The following is a 22,611-nucleotide window of genomic DNA, read 5'->3' on the forward strand; positions in this document are numbered from 1 at the left end:
CTGCGCAGTTTGCCAGATAGTACGTTGTCGTATATCTGTAATATGCTCAGGCGAAATCTATTAGCAGGTATTCACAACTCACTTAGATTTTGTGATCAAGATCATTTTACGCTGTGCACTTTTGCGTTTTGCTCTGTCATCCGAGTCTCAAGCTGCAAGCGTTTACGCTACCTACCGACAGCAATTAGTATTTGCGTATTACATATAAGCGAGTCGTTTAAATTGCGCATTACCGCTTTGTGGATGCAGTTATTTGAACATGTCCTGATGCCAATAAGAAACCTATCAGAACACCAACATTCTTTAGCAGTCTGATATTATTGTCATTTAATTGGACGGCATTGGCCTTCTCCTGATTGCTTACCATGCACAAGGCCCAGTATGATCTTGCTGCGGAACGGTTCGATTTGGAAAAATAATCAAAGAGTTCGTGCAAGCCAACGAAGTGCACCAGAAGACGTTTGTCGGACAACCTGGATTTCTGTAAATAAGAGAATTCGTTTACCCTGTGTTTGAACATTGCAATAGAAACGGTGAATAACAGTTATCACGTTAGCAGAACCAAATGGTATGGAACAAACGTGGTATACCCGATGTCGCTCGCCCTGCCGGATTTCCCAACATTCCAGGCACAGGAAGGCGATACCGTGATCTGTGGCGTCGCTAAATCAGGTAAATATATTGCTACTTCTCTATTTATTTTTATTTAATAAGCTTATTACTTTGTATACAGTAATTATGAAAGCGTTAAACATAATCTTTAATAAATTTACCAAATTAATCATCGGTTTCAGTTATTCCGCACAGCCTTATACATAAGATAATAAGCCTTACGGTACATGACTACATGCTATATTAAAATGTATTATCAGAATATTATTTAGAGCTATGTTGAGTCACAGCCTGCCCTACGATACATATAACTGATTGCACAGATGTAAGTTATGTATTTGATTATTCTCTTGTGAGTTTGGTTAGCCAACTTAATGCACTGAAGATCCAACAGGTGCATCGCGAGTCTGTGCCAACGTTGGAAGTATATTACACGCTGAAGATCCGCAGTGGTTGTATCAAGCACCGGATTTACAGCAAAAGATACCCTGGCTGGATTTCTGCACGGCCGTTAACAAAGAGGGACCGCGCGGCCTGGAGCAAGTCAATACAATGACGGGACCGCGAGCGTATTGGACGCGAGTCAGTTATGAAGGCCTGCCGCCAACCTGTCGCACCAAAGCTAAAGTAAGAATTATGTTATTTAAATTTATGAAAATTTCCTCGTATCTGTATAATCAAAATATTGACATTCGCCAAATTATACTGATGAAGCGGTTTTACGCGGAATAAGCAACTTAATTAAGCAAGTTATTAAGTATAGAAAGATACTGTATGAAGATAATCGGTGGTGGTGTTTTAGATAGTTTACCACCTCAGACATCCCAAAGATACCGTGGTGACACTGTATCATCACTACAAAGCCAGAGAAAAGTTCACACGATTCGCCGGTACCGTGAGTGACCTTGTCGAAGCATTGGTGACCGATGAAATAACTTCCGGACCCTGGTTCACGCACATGCTGTCTTACTGGAGAAATCGTGACAACAACATGTTAATGGTTTCCTTTGAGGATTTCTCCCAGGTAGAGTACAACCACTAGTACTTGCTTCGGAGCGGAACAAATATAATTATAATTTATATGTGATTCGCTTGTTGTTGCAATCTGATACACAAACCGCTGACTGCCTTTTATTTCATTTTACCTTATTAAGTATAAATTGCGATCGAGGTTTGCAAAAACAGTGGTATAGACGTTATTTTATTAGGAAAAAATGAGCATAAGATTTTTACGGAACTTTTCAAATGGAACAGTACGTTGTCACTGCAGGACACAACCGGTTCCATACGAAAACTGGCCCAGTTCCTGCAATTGCATCTGACGGACAGTCAGGTGGAACGCATCGCTTTTGACTGCCATTTCGATCAGATGCGGAAAAATGAACACTGTAATCACTGCAAAAACGCGGCAGCGGGAGAGATTAAGATTTTCAACAATGTTCTTCCGATTATGCGATCCGGTAAGTTCGATACATACATACAGAGTACGTAATTTACGAGTATATATATATTTATATATATGCAAAATGATATGTCCAGCAACTACATTTTGTTTATTGTTTCAGGAAAAGTGGGTGGGTGGCGAGAACATCTTAGTCAAGAAGACAACCAAAAAGATAAATCAGTGGATGTTACGAAATTTAGAGAATCCAGAATTAGCCGAACTGGCCAAAGCGTTTCCGGCAACATTCGCCGTGGACGAATGTTAAAGCCAGCGACGACCCATTTCTTTACCGCTTTTGTAATAATTTGTAAAGCTCGAAAAGTGAATAACATTAAATTTGCAGTTAAAACTTGCTGTTCGATACAGCGAACTGCTCATGTAGCCAGCATTTTGTGGTTTTCCAAAATTACCAATTGCAAACGAAAATCGGATTTTTCCTCGAGGGATAAGATGATTAATCGTTTGATGGTGTTCATGACCTTCATCTGACAAAACTCACGTGAAGCGCATGAGCTCACGTGACAACTTTTCCACAGCTGTGCTTCAACAAAAAATACGCAACAAAACCGGAAAATCCTGAAACAACACAGCCAAAAAATATGAACAAATTTACTAATTAATACTATTCCAATCTCGCAAGGAATCATACTAAGAGTGCGTTTAAAAAATCTGAATCATTTGAAGTAGTATGCATCAAGGCAGGCATATCGTTAATGCCGAATAAAAGTATGGTAAAAATCTACGGTAAGAGTGCGTTTAAAACACCACGTGCGCCAACGTATCAAATGCCTTTTCACACTGCAGTTCGGCTTGCATCACACTGGGCAGCTGTCGCTCGACTTCCTCGCCACTCAACCGCTTCCACCGCAGCAGATCATTCACCCTTCCCATACACAGGTTCTTCAGGGAGAGGAAAATCGCGGGAAAGGGCTGCGCATGCCACGGCATCCGGATAAACGAGTAGAACTGCCGCATCACCGGCATCCACTTGTAACTGGCTCCGGTGGAGCGCACCAGGACCTCAATCAGATGGGTGGTCCGCATGGCATCCCGCAGATAGGCGTCTTTAGGCGGAACCCCCGCCTGGGCGTGCAGGTACGTGTAGGGATCGACATAGCGAATCCGGCTGGGATCCTCCAGATCCAACGGCAGCCGATCTCCCAGGAGGTAAGCTAAGGAGGCCAGTGTCAGATAGGAGCGCGAGGCAGCCAGGGAGATGAGGATATCCTGCTTGGGATACGGTGCACCCAGGCTGATGGCCAGCTGGATGAGGGGGACGCATTCCGTGAAGACCTGGTCGAAGGTGGGAGAGTACCGCATCGGTTCGGTGGCGGGGCCTTGTCGCAGCCATTTATGCTCGCAGGAGCCGAGCAACCTGTGTGAGAAAACAAGTAAGCAGCGCAAACGAAAATCACCACCATATCGAATAAATACGGATGCAACTAGCGAAAACGTTATCATTAGATACGATGTAAATGCAGCCCAATGACACTGATTTACAGAGCAACCGTCTGATTTTTCAAATTAATAATTAACTAGTCCTTTTTTTATTTCAGTCAGCGATTTTCACTCCCTTGTCAGCATTTCAGGAAACCTAACTGATGTAATAAATTTACACTATTTTTTTAGCGGCAGATATTCAAAGAGCAATTTTCGAAGCCAGTCAAGATAAGTGTTTTGTAAATGTTTAAGCCAGTAATTGTGTAGTTAAATGTGCCAGCCCGTCCAGAAATAAGAACAACAGTATTAAGCGGGAAAAATCAAACAGGACGGGTTTCACCCAAACGAAATGCGACAGTTGCACCACCTGGCAACCGACCAGTTGAGTTAGAGGTACTTTGAGTATGGCCATTGCACTACGAAAATATGTAATAACTCTGTAACTCTACCCATTCTACCTGTTTCACGTAAACTTCTGCTCGTATTTCTGGATGGGCTTGCAATGCACTTAGCATATCAAGAAAGCAGCTACAAAACTTAACCCACAACGCACGTCGGAAGGCTGTACGACAGGGGCGTCCGCAGCTGCACTAGCAAACCCGGTGTCCGCTCCACGAGCAGCTTAAGCATCTGGCAGAAGTGCATGGTCTCCTTCAGGTCCACGATGGAAATCACATCCGGCTGCGTAATCCCGTGGATGGCCTCCACCTGGACGTCCACCCGCGTCCCGGCATCCAGCAGCAACGTGGCCATGGCGGTGTAGGCCATCTCCTCGCCGTCCCGCAGCAGCCAATAGGCGCGCAGTGCCGTCGACAGGGGATAGACAATGTGCGTGACATCGTGGAAGGGCAGTCCGTCCACGTAGCTGCGGCGATTGGGGTCGGCGTGGTGCTTTTGCAGGAGGTAACGGACGAAATCAACGTTCTTGGCCACCACTGCGTCGTGGAGGGGCGTAACGCGTTCGAATCCATTGATTACCATGTAGTCATTGACCGACACCTGAAATTAACGAAAAGAATGGTTACGGCTAGATCTCTCGACCAACACTTGTGGAAATATCGATGCGCACAAACAACCGATCCTCACAATGCTCACAAAAAATTAAAACTGTCTGAATTGAGATATAAGCAGTTTGAGCAGTTCAAAGCTGAGACACAACACATATTTTGCACATTCACCTTAACCATAAGGTGATACTTGAAACTTAGAACAATAAGGAAAACAGAAAAACAATCGGCTAACTAATCCATCTCGAATACAGTGAAAAGCGGTTACTGTTAAAAACGAACTAGTTTTTGTTTAACAAGTCCGCTCAAAATTCTGATAAGACGGTGTTTACTGTCAAGGGAAGCCGGTCAGCCCGGAACGGTTAATATTATTTTAAAGGCACAAAATCATACTGAATGAACATTTGCCCTCTGTGAGCCAATCTACGGGTAAAAAAGTTATGCCAAAATTAAGTCGCGTGTTCAAGAAAAGAACATATAAGTCAGATGTACGCCAACTACTCGGACAAAACCAGAAAGTTTCAACTGAATTGTTAAAAATCGCAAATTACACCTAGAGATTACGATGGCAAATATCCGTATTAAATTTTTACTGTTGCATATTACTTGAAGAATGTTCTCGAAATTTACTGCACTTTCCGATTGTCTTACCTTCCCGCTGGCCAAAAGCAAATCCACCAAGAAATAATCCCTCGGGAGCGGTCCAGTCGGTCGCCGTCTGATAATACGGGCAAAAACATAACAACAGTGCAATTTACTCCATTTCTCTACCACAGTGGGATCCAGTTTCGCTTCCGCCATATCGTACTCAATCCCTTCACTGAATCCCATAACCATGTCATGATCCTGCACGCACTGCACGAAGTCATTCCCTTCCAAGTTGCTTGTCAACAGCGCCTAGAAAATTCCAACCGAACAGTTCGCACTGCAGTCACAACGCCAAAATCAGAGAGAAAGGTGAAGAAATCAATATTTCATCAAACACCTGTTTACAGGCTCATTTTGCAATCATGCAGAAGACTTTCCAGGTAATCGTTATTAGCGCGTGCATAACCACAGTCAACAAGATTTAAATATTTTCAGCCACAGGCAAAAAAATTGTAGCAAAGCAATATCGCCCACGATTCAATCAATTCACTTGACCTAAACCTTAAACTTAAACTAGATTCTAACGGTTTTAGACCGTTTTGGAAATGACTCGAAACGAAATCGAATAAAAACGAGATTTCAAATTAGAACAAAATTGAAAATGTGTTTTTGATATATATTTTGTAAACAACGAAAACAATCCAAATATTAATACATACTAATACATAATTACTATATCGTTATTTTCATTAGTTTTTCATTGCAAATATTTTGATCAATCTTCACTTAGTCTGACCAATTTCTCCACCTAAAATCACTTGGATAATATTCAAAATAATTAAAAAAATTAAATTTTTGTTTCACATCGTTTTTAATCCTCGAAGTCCAGTATGATTTAGAAACCATTTAATCCGAAGCTTGAAACGTTTGAAATCGTGGTTTCAAGAACCAAGATAAACAACAAAAACGAAATAATACATTTTTCTGGGAATATTTTTTTAAATTTTAATTCGTCCGTATAAGTCCTCACAATATTTCATTTATGTATTCAGCATGACTATCACAAAATAAAAAAATTCTAAAATGTGATTTATATAAGAATCATTTGAGAACTGACTTCGTCCATGGAACTCCGCACCGGTCGCTCGCACAGCGCAATAACATGACTGAAGACTTCAATTAAATTCCCATCCAGGCGATCGAAGGCCAGCCGTGTGGGTCGCCTGACGTTGGGATCCGAGCCGACCAATGTATCCGGCGAGGCGCCCATCTTCAGCAAATACGCCACCAAACTCATATTCCGCGCCAGGATGGCCAGCGACAGCGGCGTCTCCATCCCATCCCCGAAGGGCAGTCGCAGCTGGTCGTTGATGGAGATGGCGTCCGTCGTGAGCAGGCAGTGCAGGACGCACAAATCAGGCATGGGCTCGTGCACACACGACTCCGTATACATGGAGCAGAACCACAGAATCAGATTGTGCAGCTGCTCGCGGGGCATATCCAGCAGGACGGTGGGGTCGTGTTTGATCTGCAGGAAGCGCAGATGCTGCTCCTGCTCGAAGAGGGAATGCGAGCGATCACGCGGACGATGCACAACGGGAACGATCTCGGGGATGGCATCGTGCAGTGCGTCGGGATCCATTACGCAGTGTTTTGCTGTGCGCAGAAACTAAACGATGGGTTGGGGAGGTTTACGGTTTTACCATAAATATTTTGTGACTAAAGTTCTCCATGCGCATAACTTAACTCAGAACTTCGATTAACGCACATTTGGAAAAGAAGCTACACAAATAACAAAGACCAAAGTAACACATTCCATTTGTATTTACATCTTTGGACTTTTTGTCTGGAGTTTTTGACTTCGGTGTTTAGCTCTTGGCCTGTGACTGTCGCAAGAAAAATCCATGACGTCGAGAGTAGACACGGCACGGCCGCCCAGTGAGCGGAAGAATACGAAGCCCGCCATCGCCTCGTTGTTTTGCATCGTACCGGTCCTACCGGAAGTGCTTAAAATGCGTGTCCTCACGCGTGTCACGGTTGACGGTATCACCGTGACAGCGACGACTTCCAGTATATCTTGTGCCGTGGCCCGTGTGGCATTGCACAGTAAGAAATAACCATATTTCTGTTACTATTATCATATCGTACCTATTCGACTTGACTATGCCTATTATCATGTAGCATGGGTAATTATCAAAAACAAATGAAGATACTGGAAAATATTTCAGAGTTCCGGCGACCGACACTGAAACGTTTTGTGCGAAAACAACTTCAAAACTTACCATCGGCATCAGTGCACAAAACTCACCGATCCATTCAATAAAAATTAATGATAGACAATGACTATCGGTTACAATGCACAACTTATTTGTAACGGACAAGCTCGATAGTCGATACTTTATGGGCCGATCGATCGGTCGATCTAAAACTGCTGTAGATTTCGTGTTTAGACTAAAAGGTTCATTAATGGCCTGCATTCTAACACTTGTCATAATTTTGATTTTCGAAAACAAGTTACCACTCATTGGGTACGCCGTACGCGTACGATCAACATATACTTAATCTAACCAACGCACATGCACTACGTACCAATATGTAGCTATAATGTAGGTACTGTACAGATATGCATTCAGTATGCGGGTAACTCATAATATTATTTAGCACTGTCTATATCTTGCAATGCTATTAAAAATCATTTAAATTTTGGCGGAAACAAACAGATACATGTATGATATGGAATTACTATAACGAGCACAGGCAATTAAGTAAATGCACACCATTTCAAAGTCGCCGCGAATAATAGTAATTATTACATTTTTCAGAAACAATGGAGATAACTGACATGTGCAGATTCTGTAGAAGCGGGTGTAATAACGATTTCAAAGATCATCAGTTTATACAAGCACAAAAAACAACCGTATCATTCATCTGATCATCAAGACTCCACTGAGCAGTCGTAGTTTTGCTCTATTGGTATCCGTTTTCAGGCTTAAGCATCCATGGTGACATCACAATATCCGGAGAAACCAGGCACTGCCGGGCACTGACCAGATGGGACGCAGACGGGGGCACGGGCGCGCTGTCGAACGGTTTCCTCAACGTGGCGGAGAGCGAGATTGGCGATTCCTTTGCAGTCACTGGCTTGGTTGCACGCCTACATTAAATCACAGCGTTCTGACGCTGTGGCATCACGGTTATGCAATGTGACCTTAGAGACATACCCAAACTTGAGCCTGTTCCGCACCGAAATCCATTAAGCAGTGGCAGCGAGCACCTGAGCAAGCCTAAAAAAATGACTAACTAATGAAGTAACAAGTTAACAACTGATGCGAAAACGGCGCATATGGATTACACTCGTATAACTTACCAAACCGGGATCGTCGCACATGTTTGTGGACTGGCATGCATCGCCTTTATCCGCCGCTAAAAAAAGAAACAAATTTTTGAGAGATGAGAACGTTAACATTTGCATACAAAACGTCTGACAATGCTATTGACAAGTCTGACAATGCTACGCTTGTCTGACAAGCGTAGCATTGTCAGACAAGCGTAGCATTGTATGACAATGCTACGCTTGTCATACAAAACAGTTGAATATCTTAAAATTATTAATTATGTTACATTAAGCAGATTAGTTAATTACCCTTGACGGCCACTACGGCAACGAAAGCCAGAATCAATACGCAGCGCATGATCACAGTTGTTTAGGCTGGCCGTAATACAAAAAATCCACCCCACGTTCTAGCAAACCGGTTGAAATAAGACTAAACTGTGCAACTGATTGACCAAGCACAGATATACTGAAATATCCAAGTAGAAACGACTGGCTTTTGCTAACGGAAATATGTCTGTTTGCCTACAAGTGAAAGGGAAACATTTAATGAGATAGAAAGTGGTGGAAAAAACGCTAAGATAACTCCAGGCTGTCATGATGACACAATTCTATATCTCTGACCCGAACAAGCTACCGATTGCCGGCTCTTTATGAAATCAAAGTCAAGAGACGCCGGTTCAACCTCGTTTTCGCTTTCGAATCTGCTAGTGGATCACGGCTAATATCATGCAAACGGCATGTATGCCGGGCAGTGGCAATTAATATTAACAATACTTCTTCGATCTGGCCGTTGGGCGTGTACAGTAATTAGATTCGACGGATTATGGTCATTTATTTCTGACTATTTTCAATACATATTTAGTTAACATTTCATGAAGTTTTGTGCATATGGGAAACGGCAGCAATACCAAAAAGCTAAAATATACCAGTCCTCAAATGCGCGGAAGGAAATGTAATTCAATAGCCAAATGTAGGCAGCACTAAAATCTCGAAATTTTAATGCACTCTTGTTCTCCAAATATTTAATTCTTCAAAAATGTTCTTAAAAACAGCTTCGATCAGTTTGCAGTTGATTAAAAAGTTGCAACACCACCCAATAAATTTTATCATCTATTTGTTAAACAGTGGGCAGTGGGCGCAAACTGAGGTCAACGAATACTAAAAGCAAGTAAGTATATCTATAGTTCCCTGCGTGCTGGTATGGTTTTTTATTACTTCTGAATTGTAATTGTAGACGTTTTGTGGTAAAATTAAAAGTTGTATGCGGTTTGCTTAATTCATTGATTACATCGAGAATTTTTGCCGACGGGTACGCACCCAGGTTTTGACAGTTCTGATCGCTGGGTGTCGTTCGTTTTAAACTTCATGATAATATGTCACAAAGAAAACGAATGGCTTGACTTGGGCCAAGATATTCATTAAAATATGATACTTAGGTATTATGAATAGGAAATCACAAGGACGAGGGTTATTCAATTTAAACATCGCACGATCGCACGTTCAAACGATAAACCAATGGGAGTAAATTATACCTGATTTCTAATTAACCTTTTTATGAAATCTTGAACTACTTTCAATCATTACGCATGAACTATCGACAGTACTCGGTATATGCTATAACCACTGCAGAACTTTTTAACTACCTCATTATTTAAGAATAATAATTAATTAATAACTTAATGCCTGCACGAAACACGGTGAAATATAAAAAGGTCATTTTAAAAAATGCCAAAGTATTATGGATACAAGGCTAAATAAGCATTTTATTCAACAGGATTTGGCGCTGTGTGGCGTTAACGAACTTGATAAAATTTCACAATACGTAGCCATCCAACCGCAAATTTATTAACCTTGTGTATTTAATTACGCACATGTGCGAATTAACCATTCAGAGATTACATGTTTGGCGCGGCCATATCGAATGCATGCAAGTGAGTGCATATTAATGCGAATACACCCAATAACCTACAAAAATTCAATTGCAAAGAATTGTAATACATGTTATGGTTATGTCACAATGGCCTATTATGGCCCGCCTTCCGTAGCCGACTACCACACTGATCGACATATTATTGTACCGTGCAAATTAACAAGACCTACGATCTGACTGGCGGCAACAAGGTCTTGATTACAAGCATTCGGATACTTTCATTTTCTTATATAGAAGGTATCATTCTGTCAAATCGGAGTTAGTTGCTTTCGGTTTCTTCTGCAGCTGTTGGTAACAAAGCCGCAACTGTAACCATGGCGGCCATTTTCTTATTAACTTTATTGGCGTTTGGCGCCCACGCACGAGTATTTCCTAGCATGAATGAATTCCAGTTCCGTGCCGGCGAAATGAGCAACCGACAGGCACCGGCCCCACCCGCTACGGGACCGGGCAGTGACCAGGCCTTCGCCATGACGGAAGCGCCCGTTGGTTCGCCCATCGTCCGTGGTGGCACCACCACGCCCTCATCCAACGACGCCGTGGTGACAACGGTCGCCAGCCGAACACCCTGCTCATCCGGTTCCGGCAAGACCTGCAACCCCAAAGGTGGACCCGGTCTCAGCAAACAGCCAAACATTGTTTTCTTCATTGCTGACGATTTGGTATACAGTTTTAATGATGTCAACAATTTTGGGATACCTTTCATCCAGTGGTATATCATTGGTTTAGGGTCATGCCGATCTCAGTTACACGGAAGGTAACCTCCAGACCCCGACACCCAACATCGATAAACTGGCTTGGGATGGTATTATCCTCCATCGTCACTATTCCAACCCGATCTGCACGCCCACACGCTCTGCTCTGATGACCGGCAAATACACTTTCCGCATTGGTATGCAGACGGCCGCCATCAGTGACGGTGAACCATGGGGTGTGCCTCTTCAGTTCAAGTTCCTGCCACAGTACATGAAGGATCTCGGATACGATACCTATGCTACCGGAAAGGTCGGTTTAGTCAACTAAGACTACTCAATACTATAAAACCGATTTGATCCATTTGGCATTTGGATAATCAATTTTCGTTGCGTTACAGTGGCATCTTGGACAGTACAACCGTGCCTCTCTGCCATGTAAGCACATGCAGTTTGTTTTTTTAAGGGTTCCCGCAAAGGTCTAATTATTCATAGCAGTTAGACAATGCGAACAAAAATAGTGTAAACATATGTACGAGTATGTTGGTTTCCGTCGTTTACCGGCAATTCTATTTTATGGTGATTCCCTTCTGAGTAGCCTTCACCTGTACAGCGCTCATTGACTAACTAAACGTTTTTACAGCTAGCCGTGGATTTGACCAGTCTGTCATGTTGATGGCTGGAGATGGCAACTGGTTTAACTACACCACCGGATGGGTAAAAAAACGTTTTAATTTCAATCAGCTAAGTGCGCAAAAGTTCACACGTGTTTTATTTAGATTACACCATACCCCATGGCTGGCAGAATGATCCGCGAGAACGGCAAGATTCTGTTCGCCAACATTACCAACAACAACTACTTCCCCGAGCTGTGTACCACCTATGCCGAGAAGTGGATTCGCAACCACAACCCCAACAACCCCTTCCTGTTGTACTTCGCTAGCACTGTGCCGCACACTGCCTTCGAAGACTACGGAGCCGTTATGCACACCATGCCTCAGTACCAACTCCGCCCACCGGTCTTCTCCTTCACCGACAAATACCCATCGCGCAAGAAGTGCATTGGTAAGTTCCGGTATCTTTGTATTTGTCGGCAGTTGAAATATCGGTGACCTTGTGTTTCTCTCCAAACAGCGACAGCAATTTAAAAGCCGTGTAAGCATGATTTAAGTTATACATTTTTTTGCAGCCACCATCCAAGCGCTGGATGAGCAGTTCAAGCGTGTCACCGACGCTCTGACCTACAAGGGCATCATCAACAACACCATCATCATCTTCTTCGCCGACAACGGCGCTCCAATTCCGTCGTCCTACCAGTTCGTCCACGGCAGCAACCACGGCAGCAACTGGCCGCTGCGTCAAGGCAAGGGTGTCATGTTCGAGGGCGGAGTCCGCACCAACAGCTTCATCTGGTCGCCGCTTCTGCCCAAACGTGGACGCATCACCAACCAGCTGTTCCACGTCAGCGACTGGCTGCCCACCGTCTACGAAGCTGCTGGCGGAGATGTCAACCAACTGGGTGACAAGCCGGGTGACCTTAGCGGCATGAGCCAGTGGAAGTCGTTGTACAGTAAGCCGTCTTTTGAACTAATGGTATTAACGTGAGATACATTTAAAGCGACTTTTTTTGTAGATGGTTTGAACTACGGACCTCGAACTGAATTAGTTAACAACATCGATACAATCAATCCTCAGTACGCTATGATCTACCAGGATACTTATGGTGGTTTGTACAAGATCATCGGCGGAAACATTTTCGACAACTCTTTCTTGGGATGGTAAGTAATTTAGTCTGTCGCAATTCAATCCTAATCTGCTTAAGTACAATTATTTCAATCCTAATCTGCTTGGGTACAATTATAATCGATTTTATCCAGGTACCGCACGCCCGATACCTCGGACTCTAACCCACAAACCGTCTGGACGCCGGCTGCCACAGAATGCAACTTCCCGGCTGGTGTGGAAGTTAGCAAATGCGTTCCCCATCTGTCTCCGTGCCTCTTCGATTTGGTTAACGACCCTTGTGAACTGAACAATATTGCGGCCAGCTACCCATCTATGCTGCAGCTGCTTAGGGACAAAATTACCGCGTACAACGCCACTGGTATTCCCTCCGAAATTAAACCATTCGACCCGGCTGCCGATCCCGGCAAATGGGGAGGTTTCTGGGTGCCATGGAAGGATCCCGTGGAAGTTGTTGACAACCCACCGCTGACCTTTATGCCATTCAACCCGTCCAGCTCGTATTAAGAGCTCACTATTTTGGTGGAGTATTTGTATGGATGTTTTTTCTACGCACTTCGTTGTTCAGTTACATTGACACAGTATGTTGTAAATTTTATTTTGCGGACTGATACATAGTTGTATGATATTTTGGACAATGCATTTTCATGCTGGTTTTACCCAAAGTGGCCCAACAACTATGAGAATGTTTTTGAGAATATCAATTTGGCCAAAGGTTTTGTGATAAAAAGCTCTGAAGTTGTTTCTAATTTTCATGGTTAACGAAAACTTTATGTACGAAATTCAAGAATTACCGGAATACCAAAATTGATGCGAAGATTGCATTTACAAATCTTTAATTTAAACAAATTTTATTAAAATTTGTGCTACGGAAGTCGCTAACTGTACACGTATATTGGTAGCTCGTAAAAGCTTTGCTTCAAACCCCTATAATCTGCGCATACGGAAAATGAAATAAGTACTATGCGAACAGCATCATGGTTTCATAAAAATATCAGCTGTGAACGTCTTAGTTTTGATGGTGAACACTGATACTGGCTTTTGTTCTAAATTACCGGAAATTATTGATCCAACGGCTCTGTTAATTAATTGCAATAGTTTCTTAACCCAGAATACTGGATGTATATACTCGTATATATATACTGTATACCGGACATTTGCTTCGCAAAATGTTTTAACCTAATTTTTTATAGATGAAGTGCAGACTTCGAAAAACCCCAAAGGCACATCCATGATCCAACACCATTCTTAATTTCTGTATACGAATAAATCATAGAATTATTCTGGTGCTATGGTACTGGCAGTTCGACCAATGGAAACAACCAGTAAAAGTTTAGTGACTCTATAATTATATTGTAGCTTTGGTCCTGATGGTGAAAAAAATGCGCACGATACAGTAGGGAGGAACTGCATACTACCTGGCGATATAGAAGATGAATGCTCTGTCCCGGTCTGTATCTGCAGTACCGTATTACGTTTTGACTGTTGCAAATACAAACTGGCCATAAACTTGTGAACAAAAAAATCGAAATTTTAGGCACACTTACTTTACGTGTTTTCAAATTGCCTTTGTTCTACGAATTGCTGTGCTAAACATATTTGTTCATAATCTCAACTAAATTTAAAAAAGGCTTTTACTAGTACAACGGTACAACCTCACTTCAGAGTATTACAAATACAGTATGTAGTTCGCGTAAACTGACCTTGTAGCCAATGGCTAAGCACCCCTCTCAACGATGCCGTTGCGTACTTACGGAGACCATTACCGGCAGCAAAACTTGAACACGAGCATACCAGTCTGTTCTACAAAGAAGTGATCCATATGGATACATGAATTACGAAGAAGAAGTCACGAGAATCCAGATTGTAAAGTATCGGAAAGTCCAAAAGGTGCCGGTGCTGCTGTTGCGCAAACAAGGACAGTCGTCTATATGCATTTAATGATTCAGCGCTGCTAAAGAAACCTCGATTCCTGTTGTACGCAACTCCTATGTTAAGGAAAACGTTGTGACCAAACAGAAAGATAAGATGATTCTTAAGTGTCAACAATTAGTTTCGGTAATTGGCTCTCTTGTTCATGTTGTGGCTTGTGGGAACTGAATGGGAAAAGAGCCGAAAGCGTACTGATGACCACTCCGTCCACAACCTTTCACTATTTTTCACTCCGTACGTGCACTACCTCAACCACTCAATCACTCGGTACGTTGCATTTTCGTTGTTTGCTTTTAACCTTCTCCTTGGTTCTCCACGTCGCTTTCCAACTTCTTTTCAGAAAAGTTTGCAGTAGATTTCCACACTATACCGATATTTTGCAATGCAAGAAATTTTTGCGAATTATCCTTGTGCGCTCGCCCATTCCTGGGTTTTATGTTCAGATAGAAGTACAGAGTACTTCTATCTCTGTACTAATCGCGGAGAAAATATAGCTGCTTTTTACATAGCTCGTGTAACCACAGTACTACCTGAAAGTAGGTGCATTTTACAAAACATTCACAGGATTGAAACGAACGCGCAGCGGAAACCAAATGATAAATTAAATTAACCCGGTTTTACTGCAGCCAATAAAAGTCGTTTTCGTATACAGAGTAGAAGCTAAGGTAGCAGCGGCAAAGGTTTTAATCGGAAGGAAAGGTGGTAGTGCACCGAGTAAAAGGTAGAAAAAGATTCAATATTGTGAATGGATTGGTCACCATTCGAATTTGCAGCCTGTTTCACAGGAAACGTATTAAATAAAACCCACAATACGCCGAGTAGTGCTTACAAATACCGGTAACTGTAAGCGGAAAATAACAAAGGTCGATAATACTGATTTTTTTTACCGAGTATAGCAGTCTCTTCGATCTGTGCAGTAGCTTCAAATTATACAACAAATTGATAACGAAAATAATAGTACCATTTTGTAACGTCTGAGCTTTTGATTTTCCCAGACTTCCTTATTGGCCGTGATCACACCTGGGATGTAGGAAAATACCGGCATGTTACCACAGGCTGATGATTGGTAACTAATCATCTTCTTTCTTGGACATCGGACAAAAAATTTTACACAAATTACCTGTGATCGAAGCGACCGCTATGCACTATGCACTTAGTTGCATAGTGCTTAATTACGATCGAACTAGACTACCCTAGTAAACAAAACCACGCTGCAACGGGAAAAGTCGCGCTGAAGTTAACATACTGTGCAGCTTAATTAATTAGACCAATGAAAACACTCATTGTGCGATTTGAGACATTCTTACCATAATCTAGCTGCTGTGGTCATAGAGTTTTGTGCTGGACTGCTACAGGTATCGCGTACGTTGTCCGGCAAAACGCATCAGCCTATCTGTTTCGCGATCGCTTTTGTATTTTGTTACACTAGATATCAGTTGTAAGAAGGCCCACGATCCAACTGGCGGCAAAATATACCGATTGTGCAATGACCCCGTATAAAATAATGATAAAACATACATTAGCTTTGTCGCGTAGTTGTTAGACATTCACAACGTCTGCCTTCCTGTCATATTCCCTCAGCTTGGTGTCTCCGCAGTTAGCGGAAATTACCAAGAAAATGGCCTTTACGTATTACTTATGTATTGCCCTTATGATAATATCTGCCGAAGCTGGACTATTACGGCCTGCCATTCTTCGGCAAAAGGCACTTAAAACTGCCATTGATAATGCCAAAATACATGCTAAACAGGCAGCGGTAGGAACGACAAGTTCATACTATTCTATGGGTCCATCGATGGCCACGCCGGCACCGACCGCCGGGCCCACTATGGGACCAACTATGGGACCTTCGATGGGACCTACGATGGGACCCACAATGGGCACCACCTACGCACCCACCACAAAGGGGCCAACCATGGGGCCAACTATGGGACCAACTATGGGACCAACAATGGGCCCAACTATGGGACCGACAATGGGTACCACTTACGCACCAACTATGGCGCCAACAACAAAACCCACTGCACCAGCAGCAACCACTTATGCTTCACCTGGAATGCCTCCTGCTACACCCCCGGGAACACCGCCGGCAACGCCTCCAGGAACACCTCCAGCAACTCCTCCTGGGACTCCACCGGCAACTCCACCTGGCACACCGCCCGCAACGCCTCCAGGAACACCGCCAGCAACTCCGCCTGGCACTCCACCAGCAACTCCTCCCGGTACACCACCAGCAACCCCACCCGGTACGCCTCCGGCTAGCGGACCTGGAAGTGATCAGGCGTTTACCATGACCGAAGCGCCCGTTGGCTCACCACCTGTGCGCGGCGGTACCACCACACCGTCCTCCAACGATGCCGTGGTCACTACTATCGCAAGTCGAACGCCGTGTTCTTCCGGTTCCGGCAAGACCTGCAACCCCAAAGGTGGACCTGGTCTCAATAAGCAGCCAAACATTGTCTTCTTTATTGCCGACGATTTGGTAGGCAGTCAGTCTTGTAATCTTGCGAGATACGTCACAGTGTGTTTTTGTAATTTGTCTTAACCTTAACAGGGTCATGCCGATCTCAGTTACACGGAAGGTAACCTGCAGACCCCGACACCCAATATTGACAAGCTGGCCTGGGATGGTATTATCCTCCACCGTCACTATTCCAACCCGATCTGCACACCCACGCGCTCTGCTCTGATGACCGGCAAATACACTTTCCGCATTGGTATGCAGACGGCCGCCATTAGTGACGGTGAACCGTGGGGTGTGCCTCTTCAGTTCAAGTTCCTGCCTCAGTACCTGAAGGATCTCGGATACGATACCTATGCTACTGGAAAGGTCAGTACCTGTTATTGTTTGGTTGTTCTTCGATCAGATACCCACAACCACTACAGAGTACATATCTTCAACATTCCTCTTGCAGTGGCATCTTGGTCAATACAACCGTGCGTCGTTACCATGTAAGTAACTACGTAGTTCGATTCTTTACTTACTGTTACCAGCACTCGGTACAGCCAGCCTGGCCCTAAATGATACTTGGTTAATCCTAATTCCAGAATTGATGACCCTAGGGTGTACGGTATTTCAAAATCCTGCAACAGGGTTTGCTTTCACCTCGGACGCTAATAATTAGGGTGTCTACACCTTTCCCAAAAAACTAACTTAAATTTTTTTTGTCCTTGAAATTTTGCAGAGTAATTAAGAGGATTTTTTTTCTAAAATCGTCTAAAAATTCTTGTATATTTGGATTTACGAATATGGATTTGGATTTGGATTTGCGGTTCACCATCAGAGAAAAACTAAAATCCGCATAGCATTGATAGTCGACTGTGTGTCGCGATCGTACTACACAGTAGGCTCACCTTGCAGCGTAATCTTTTCCATATAAAAGAAAAACTTGAAATTTGTTTAGAAACCTTTTATTATTGGTGGGCGGGTTGATGCCGGTTTTTGCGAAAGCAGAATGTGTCATTCTTAATTACAGCTCTTCTGGGCGAACTTATCGCTGAACGTTCGGCAGAAGCAACGGTCAAAACCAAGCTCAGATTTGTAGGTTACCGAACTAAACGATTGAAGCCCTCAATTGTTCTCGTAGTAAGAAGGCGAAAATGATGGACTGATTTTCAACAGAACGCGAAAACACAACTAACTGTAAATGTCAGCAACAATGAATCATAATCTAGTAAACTTTTAATGATGGCTAATTGCAACACTTTATTTACAGCGAGCCGCGGGTTTGATCAGTCCGTCATGTTGATGGCAGGAGATGGCAACTGGTTCAACTATACCACTGGCTGGGTACGCACTCTGGTTCAAAAATTCATAAAATTAATATTTCGGTCTAAAAATTTAGTATTAGATAGTAATACCATGCAGTATTATCATAAACCGTACACTGAATTGTAGAATTAAGATACTTACATGTACGATATAACCGGCAAGATGTACGTTCGCATCAGAAAAGCATTTTTTCTACATCCCTTATTTGCGTACAATTATCGCTTTGCAACAGATTACGCCGTATCCCATGGCTGGCAGAATGATCCGTGAAAACGGCAAGATTCTGTTCGCCAACATTACCAACAACAACTATTTCCCCGAGTTGATGACGACCTATGCCGAGAAGTGGATTCGCAACCACAACCCCAACAACCCTTCCTGCTGTACTTCGCCAGCACTGTGCCGCACACTGCATTCGAAGATTTCGGCGCCGTCATGCACACAATGCCTCAGTACCAGCTTCGACCACCGGTCTTCGCCTTCACCGACAAGTATCCATCGCGCAAGAAGTGCATGGGTAAGTCATGGCACTTCTTCTAGTTTTATGATTGTATCGGGGGCAATTTGTAAATATTATTTCTTTGCTAGAGATGTTTTATTTTTGGAAATAACTTTTTCAAGACGCAATCGCTCACCGGAAAATTTCTTTTTTAGCCACTATTCAGACACTGGATGAGCAATTCAAGCGTGTCACCGACGCTTTGACCTACAAGGGCATCATCAACAACACCATCATCATCTTCTTCGCCGACAACGGCGCTCCAATTCCGTCGTCCTACCAGTTCGTCCACGGCAGCAACCACGGCAGCAACTGGCCGCTGCGTCAAGGCAAGGGTGTCATGTTCGAGGGCGGAGTCCGCACCAACAGCTTCATCTGGTCGCCGCTTCTGCCCAAACGTGGACGCATCACCAACCAGCTGTTCCACGTCAGCGACTGGCTGCCCACCGTCTACGAAGCTGCTGGCGGAGATGTCAACCAACTGGGTGACAAGCCGGGTGACCTTAGCGGCATGAGCCAGTGGAAGTCGTTGTACAGTAAGCCGTCTTTTACAATAATACTGTGAAAACTTACGATATGTTGCATTAAGATGGACTTCTTCGTAGATGGTTTGAACTACGGACCTCGTATGGAACTGGTTAACAACATCGACACTATTAATCCTCAATATGCCATGATCTACCAGGACAGCTATGGTGGAATCTACAAGATTATCGGTGGCAACATTTTCGACAATTCTTTCCTTGGATGGTAAAGATGGCAATGCAAACGAAGAAACGTTTTCGTACGTATTTCTTGTTGTCGACGTATTATTCATGGAATTTCATTGCAGGTATCGCACACCAGACACTTCGGACGCAAACCCGCAGACAGTATGGACACCAGCAGCTACTGACTGCAACTTCCCGCCGGGCGTTGAAGTTAGCAAATGCGTGCCGCATCTGTCGCCATGCCTGTTCGATTTGGTTAACGACCCATGCGAACTGAACAACATCGCTGCGACCTACCCAACAATGTTGCAGTTGCTGCGAGACAAAATTACCGCGTACAACGCCACTGGTATTCCCTCCGAAATCAAACCATTCGACCCGGCTGCCGATCCCGGCAAATGGGGAGGTTTCTGGGTGCCATGGAAGGATCCCGTGGAAGTTGTTGACAACCCACCGCTGACCTTTATGCCATTCAACCCGTCCAGCTCGTACTAAGAAGTTCTTGTAAATAAGTATTGTTAGCTCTTGATGAGTTGACACAGCGCTCTTTTTCGGCGCAGGCACATTTCAAATAAGATTTTTGGAGACTACGTTCAATCGTATCGGTAACTGTTATTTACTTGGATTGTTTGTAAAATTGGTAAATAGGGGAACTGAATAATCCAAAACACCCATGATGAGCAAAAGGTTCAAGAAGCAAATACGACGAAATACGACGAGTATTTTCACGACAAACGGTCACTTCCACTATACATTTGGAACAACCGGTCACTGGTCCCCATGTGGCTTGCTACATAGTTAATTTCTAATCCTAGTTGAAATAACGCTTGCAATGCAAGTCAGATTTGAATGCACATCAAAACCTATTTTCCGGCCATACCCTTGTGCGCAGCCAAACGAGAGAGCGAAAATAGGGGACAACAAATGGGAATGACCGATTGTTAGTAATGAACAGGCAAAGCGACTGGGTGTTAAGAAAAACCAAAGTAGAGCTTCTCAGCCATTAAAATTTTTACTCGATTCGGGAACATCAGCACAAGCACGACCACTTTCGTTATCGCCCACTCCCAAGCGCTTTCTGTATCGTTTTATGACATTGTGCCTACATCAGTACTGTAAAATATTATCAGTACTTTTCTACATAAGCGAAAAAACAGTTGGTGCCCGCGACATTCGGTGGTGGAGTTATGGAAGAAATAAGATTCCAAAATGTTTAAACGAAAAAGTACACCAAAGGTGCCATAATAAACTTCTTTCTGAAAAATGCAAAGAAGTAGAAAGATCGTTTTAATCCGTTTTTCTTAAGTTAACCAACGAATTTAGATTTTAAATTTCATTTTAAAATTTGAAAATAGTTCCAGTATTTCGAATGAAAACGACCTTGATATTTATGTGGTTTTTTTTTCAGCAAAATGAAAGATCGGTCTATGTTGCAAGACTTTTGGCACGCTCGTTTGGGTTAAAAGTTTTTGGAGTCTTATTTTATCCATAACATCCCAAGAGAGTACGTGTTGCGCGCATTTGACGGTTTTCTCGCCAATGGAAACAAATTTTTTAGTTATATCATGAATTGATGAGAGTACGCAAAAGCGAAAGTACTCGTGCATGTGCTGATTTACACAAATGGACCGTGTCATTTCCCTTAACGACAGTCTGCGATATGGACCAGGGTCGGCTGGCTACCTGGCTCGCGCAAATGGAATCCAGAGGCATGTGACACAAAAACGACACACGTTTGGACTGCTAACGACTGCCTTTGAACAAGAGAACTGTGTCCGGCGTGAGACGTGAACTGCGCCGACACTGATGCCCGGTCTACTCTGGATCAGAGCAGCGAAGGAGCCGGAGCGACGTCGACCAGGCCGAAGCTGATAACGTCATGAATTAGAACTCCCTTGATCATATCGGGACTACACGAGTTGATCCCTGTCGGATTCCAGACATTCGGAAGTTCAGCCAAGACGCCCATTGAAGAGATAGGAAAAATGGTTTTCCTATAATCCGGCGAGATTCGTAACCATGCGCTTTTGAGTCAGAAGATCGTTATTCATTTTTAACAATTCAGCGAAGTAACACTGCTTTTGTCAACGATAGTGTCAAAAATGTGGTAAACACTCGAGCACAGAATTAAATTTTGATAATGTTATTGCGCTCATGTTGCACTTTTCTTACTCGACCCTGAAACTAAAAGGGTAGTAATTCAGTACTTGCTCTAAATATTTATGGTTGTTTTTGTTAGTAGCTAGTGGCTGTGGTGTCTTTTGCAACAACCGAGGGGTGACATGATATGTATTGTACAATACTGATGGTGAGGCCTGCTGTAAACTTTAAACGATACACGGGACAAGCGGTCACAGGCACTTGGACTGCGAGTTCTAAGCAGTAAAAAGATGTCGCATGACGTTGGTTAAGTACTGTCATTTACCTGCTCAATATAGTGCGATCCACATAGTACTGGTGACCTTTGCACAGAACGTTGTCTAATCAAAAAAATGTATGAAGAACTGATGCTCAGCGGAAGTGCGATTCCAAAAAAGAATAGTGTTCGACATCAGCAAACCCTGTAGATGGGACCGCAGCTTCAACTGGAACATGCAGTTAGTGATCACACATAAAATACATACCTGTCCTCTATGCATATTTCGGTGGATCACTACTGAAGTCCGGAGGGCAGATATTATACGCGTACGGTATACTTATTCATCCTTGCGCAGCACCACCACCATGTGGACGCAAATGTTCAAACGAAAACGATTTTCTGCCAACATCCGTGAAAGCTTTCGACTAACTTGTAAGGTTGTATTGATCAACGGTCAGCACGAGCATAACACGCGAGCGCCTACAACACCGAAGCAGCCGGCAGTCAGTAATAAAAGACCACGGTCAACGAAATACAGAGTAGTGTATT

At 43.4% G+C, this 22,611-nt stretch overlaps 4 protein-coding genes and 1 pseudogene across 4 annotated transcripts; 3 read left to right on the forward strand and 2 right to left on the reverse strand.

Annotated features, from left to right (window-relative positions):
• The first annotated feature begins 125 nt into the window (after window positions 1–125).
• LOC129585320 (sulfotransferase 1B1-like) lies at window positions 126–2,371 on the forward strand (annotated as a pseudogene).
• Window positions 2,372–2,722: 351 nt separating this feature from the next.
• On the reverse strand, window positions 2,723–6,942 carry LOC129585219 (uncharacterized). Its single transcript, XM_055477821.1, has 4 exons — window positions 6,209–6,942; window positions 5,155–5,400; window positions 4,050–4,495; window positions 2,723–3,431 (listed from the first exon to the last, which is right to left on the reverse strand). Exons 1-4 carry the CDS (start codon window positions 6,731–6,733, stop codon window positions 2,813–2,815), a joined length of 1,836 nt encoding a protein of 611 aa, XP_055333796.1. The 5' UTR covers window positions 6,734–6,942; the 3' UTR covers window positions 2,723–2,812.
• Window positions 6,943–7,741: 799 nt separating this feature from the next.
• Window positions 7,742–8,955, reverse strand: LOC129585322 (uncharacterized). Its single transcript, XM_055477962.1, has 4 exons — window positions 8,735–8,955; window positions 8,459–8,514; window positions 8,313–8,375; window positions 7,742–8,245 (listed from the first exon to the last, which is right to left on the reverse strand). The coding sequence occupies exons 1-4, from the start codon at window positions 8,781–8,783 to the stop codon at window positions 8,081–8,083; spliced, it is 333 nt and encodes a 110-aa protein (XP_055333937.1). The 5' UTR covers window positions 8,784–8,955; the 3' UTR covers window positions 7,742–8,080.
• Window positions 8,956–10,615: 1,660 nt separating this feature from the next.
• On the forward strand, window positions 10,616–13,532 carry LOC129585166 (arylsulfatase B-like). Its single transcript, XM_055477755.1, has 8 exons — window positions 10,616–11,017; window positions 11,085–11,360; window positions 11,449–11,485; window positions 11,691–11,764; window positions 11,827–12,112; window positions 12,237–12,617; window positions 12,681–12,825; window positions 12,925–13,532. The coding sequence occupies exons 1-8, from the start codon at window positions 10,670–10,672 to the stop codon at window positions 13,295–13,297; spliced, it is 1,920 nt and encodes a 639-aa protein (XP_055333730.1). The 5' UTR covers window positions 10,616–10,669; the 3' UTR covers window positions 13,298–13,532.
• A 2,711-nt stretch (window positions 13,533–16,243) lies between these two features.
• LOC129585195 (arylsulfatase B-like) lies at window positions 16,244–20,389 on the forward strand. Its single transcript, XM_055477786.1, is given in 9 exon segments — window positions 16,244–17,204; window positions 17,277–17,552; window positions 17,638–17,674; window positions 18,439–18,512; window positions 18,727–18,859; window positions 18,862–19,011; window positions 19,149–19,529; window positions 19,599–19,743; window positions 19,826–20,389. Coding segments are annotated over 9 exon segments (2,433 nt in total). The 5' UTR covers window positions 16,244–16,340; the 3' UTR covers window positions 20,199–20,389.
• The last annotated feature ends 2,222 nt before the right edge of the window (window positions 20,390–22,611 follow it).

This window comes from Paramacrobiotus metropolitanus, unplaced genomic scaffold (genome assembly GCF_019649055.1).
Source record: "Paramacrobiotus metropolitanus isolate TYO unplaced genomic scaffold, Prichtersi_v1.0 Parri_scaffold0000016, whole genome shotgun sequence".
Lineage (NCBI taxonomy): Eukaryota > Metazoa > Tardigrada > Eutardigrada > Parachela > Macrobiotidae > Paramacrobiotus > Paramacrobiotus metropolitanus.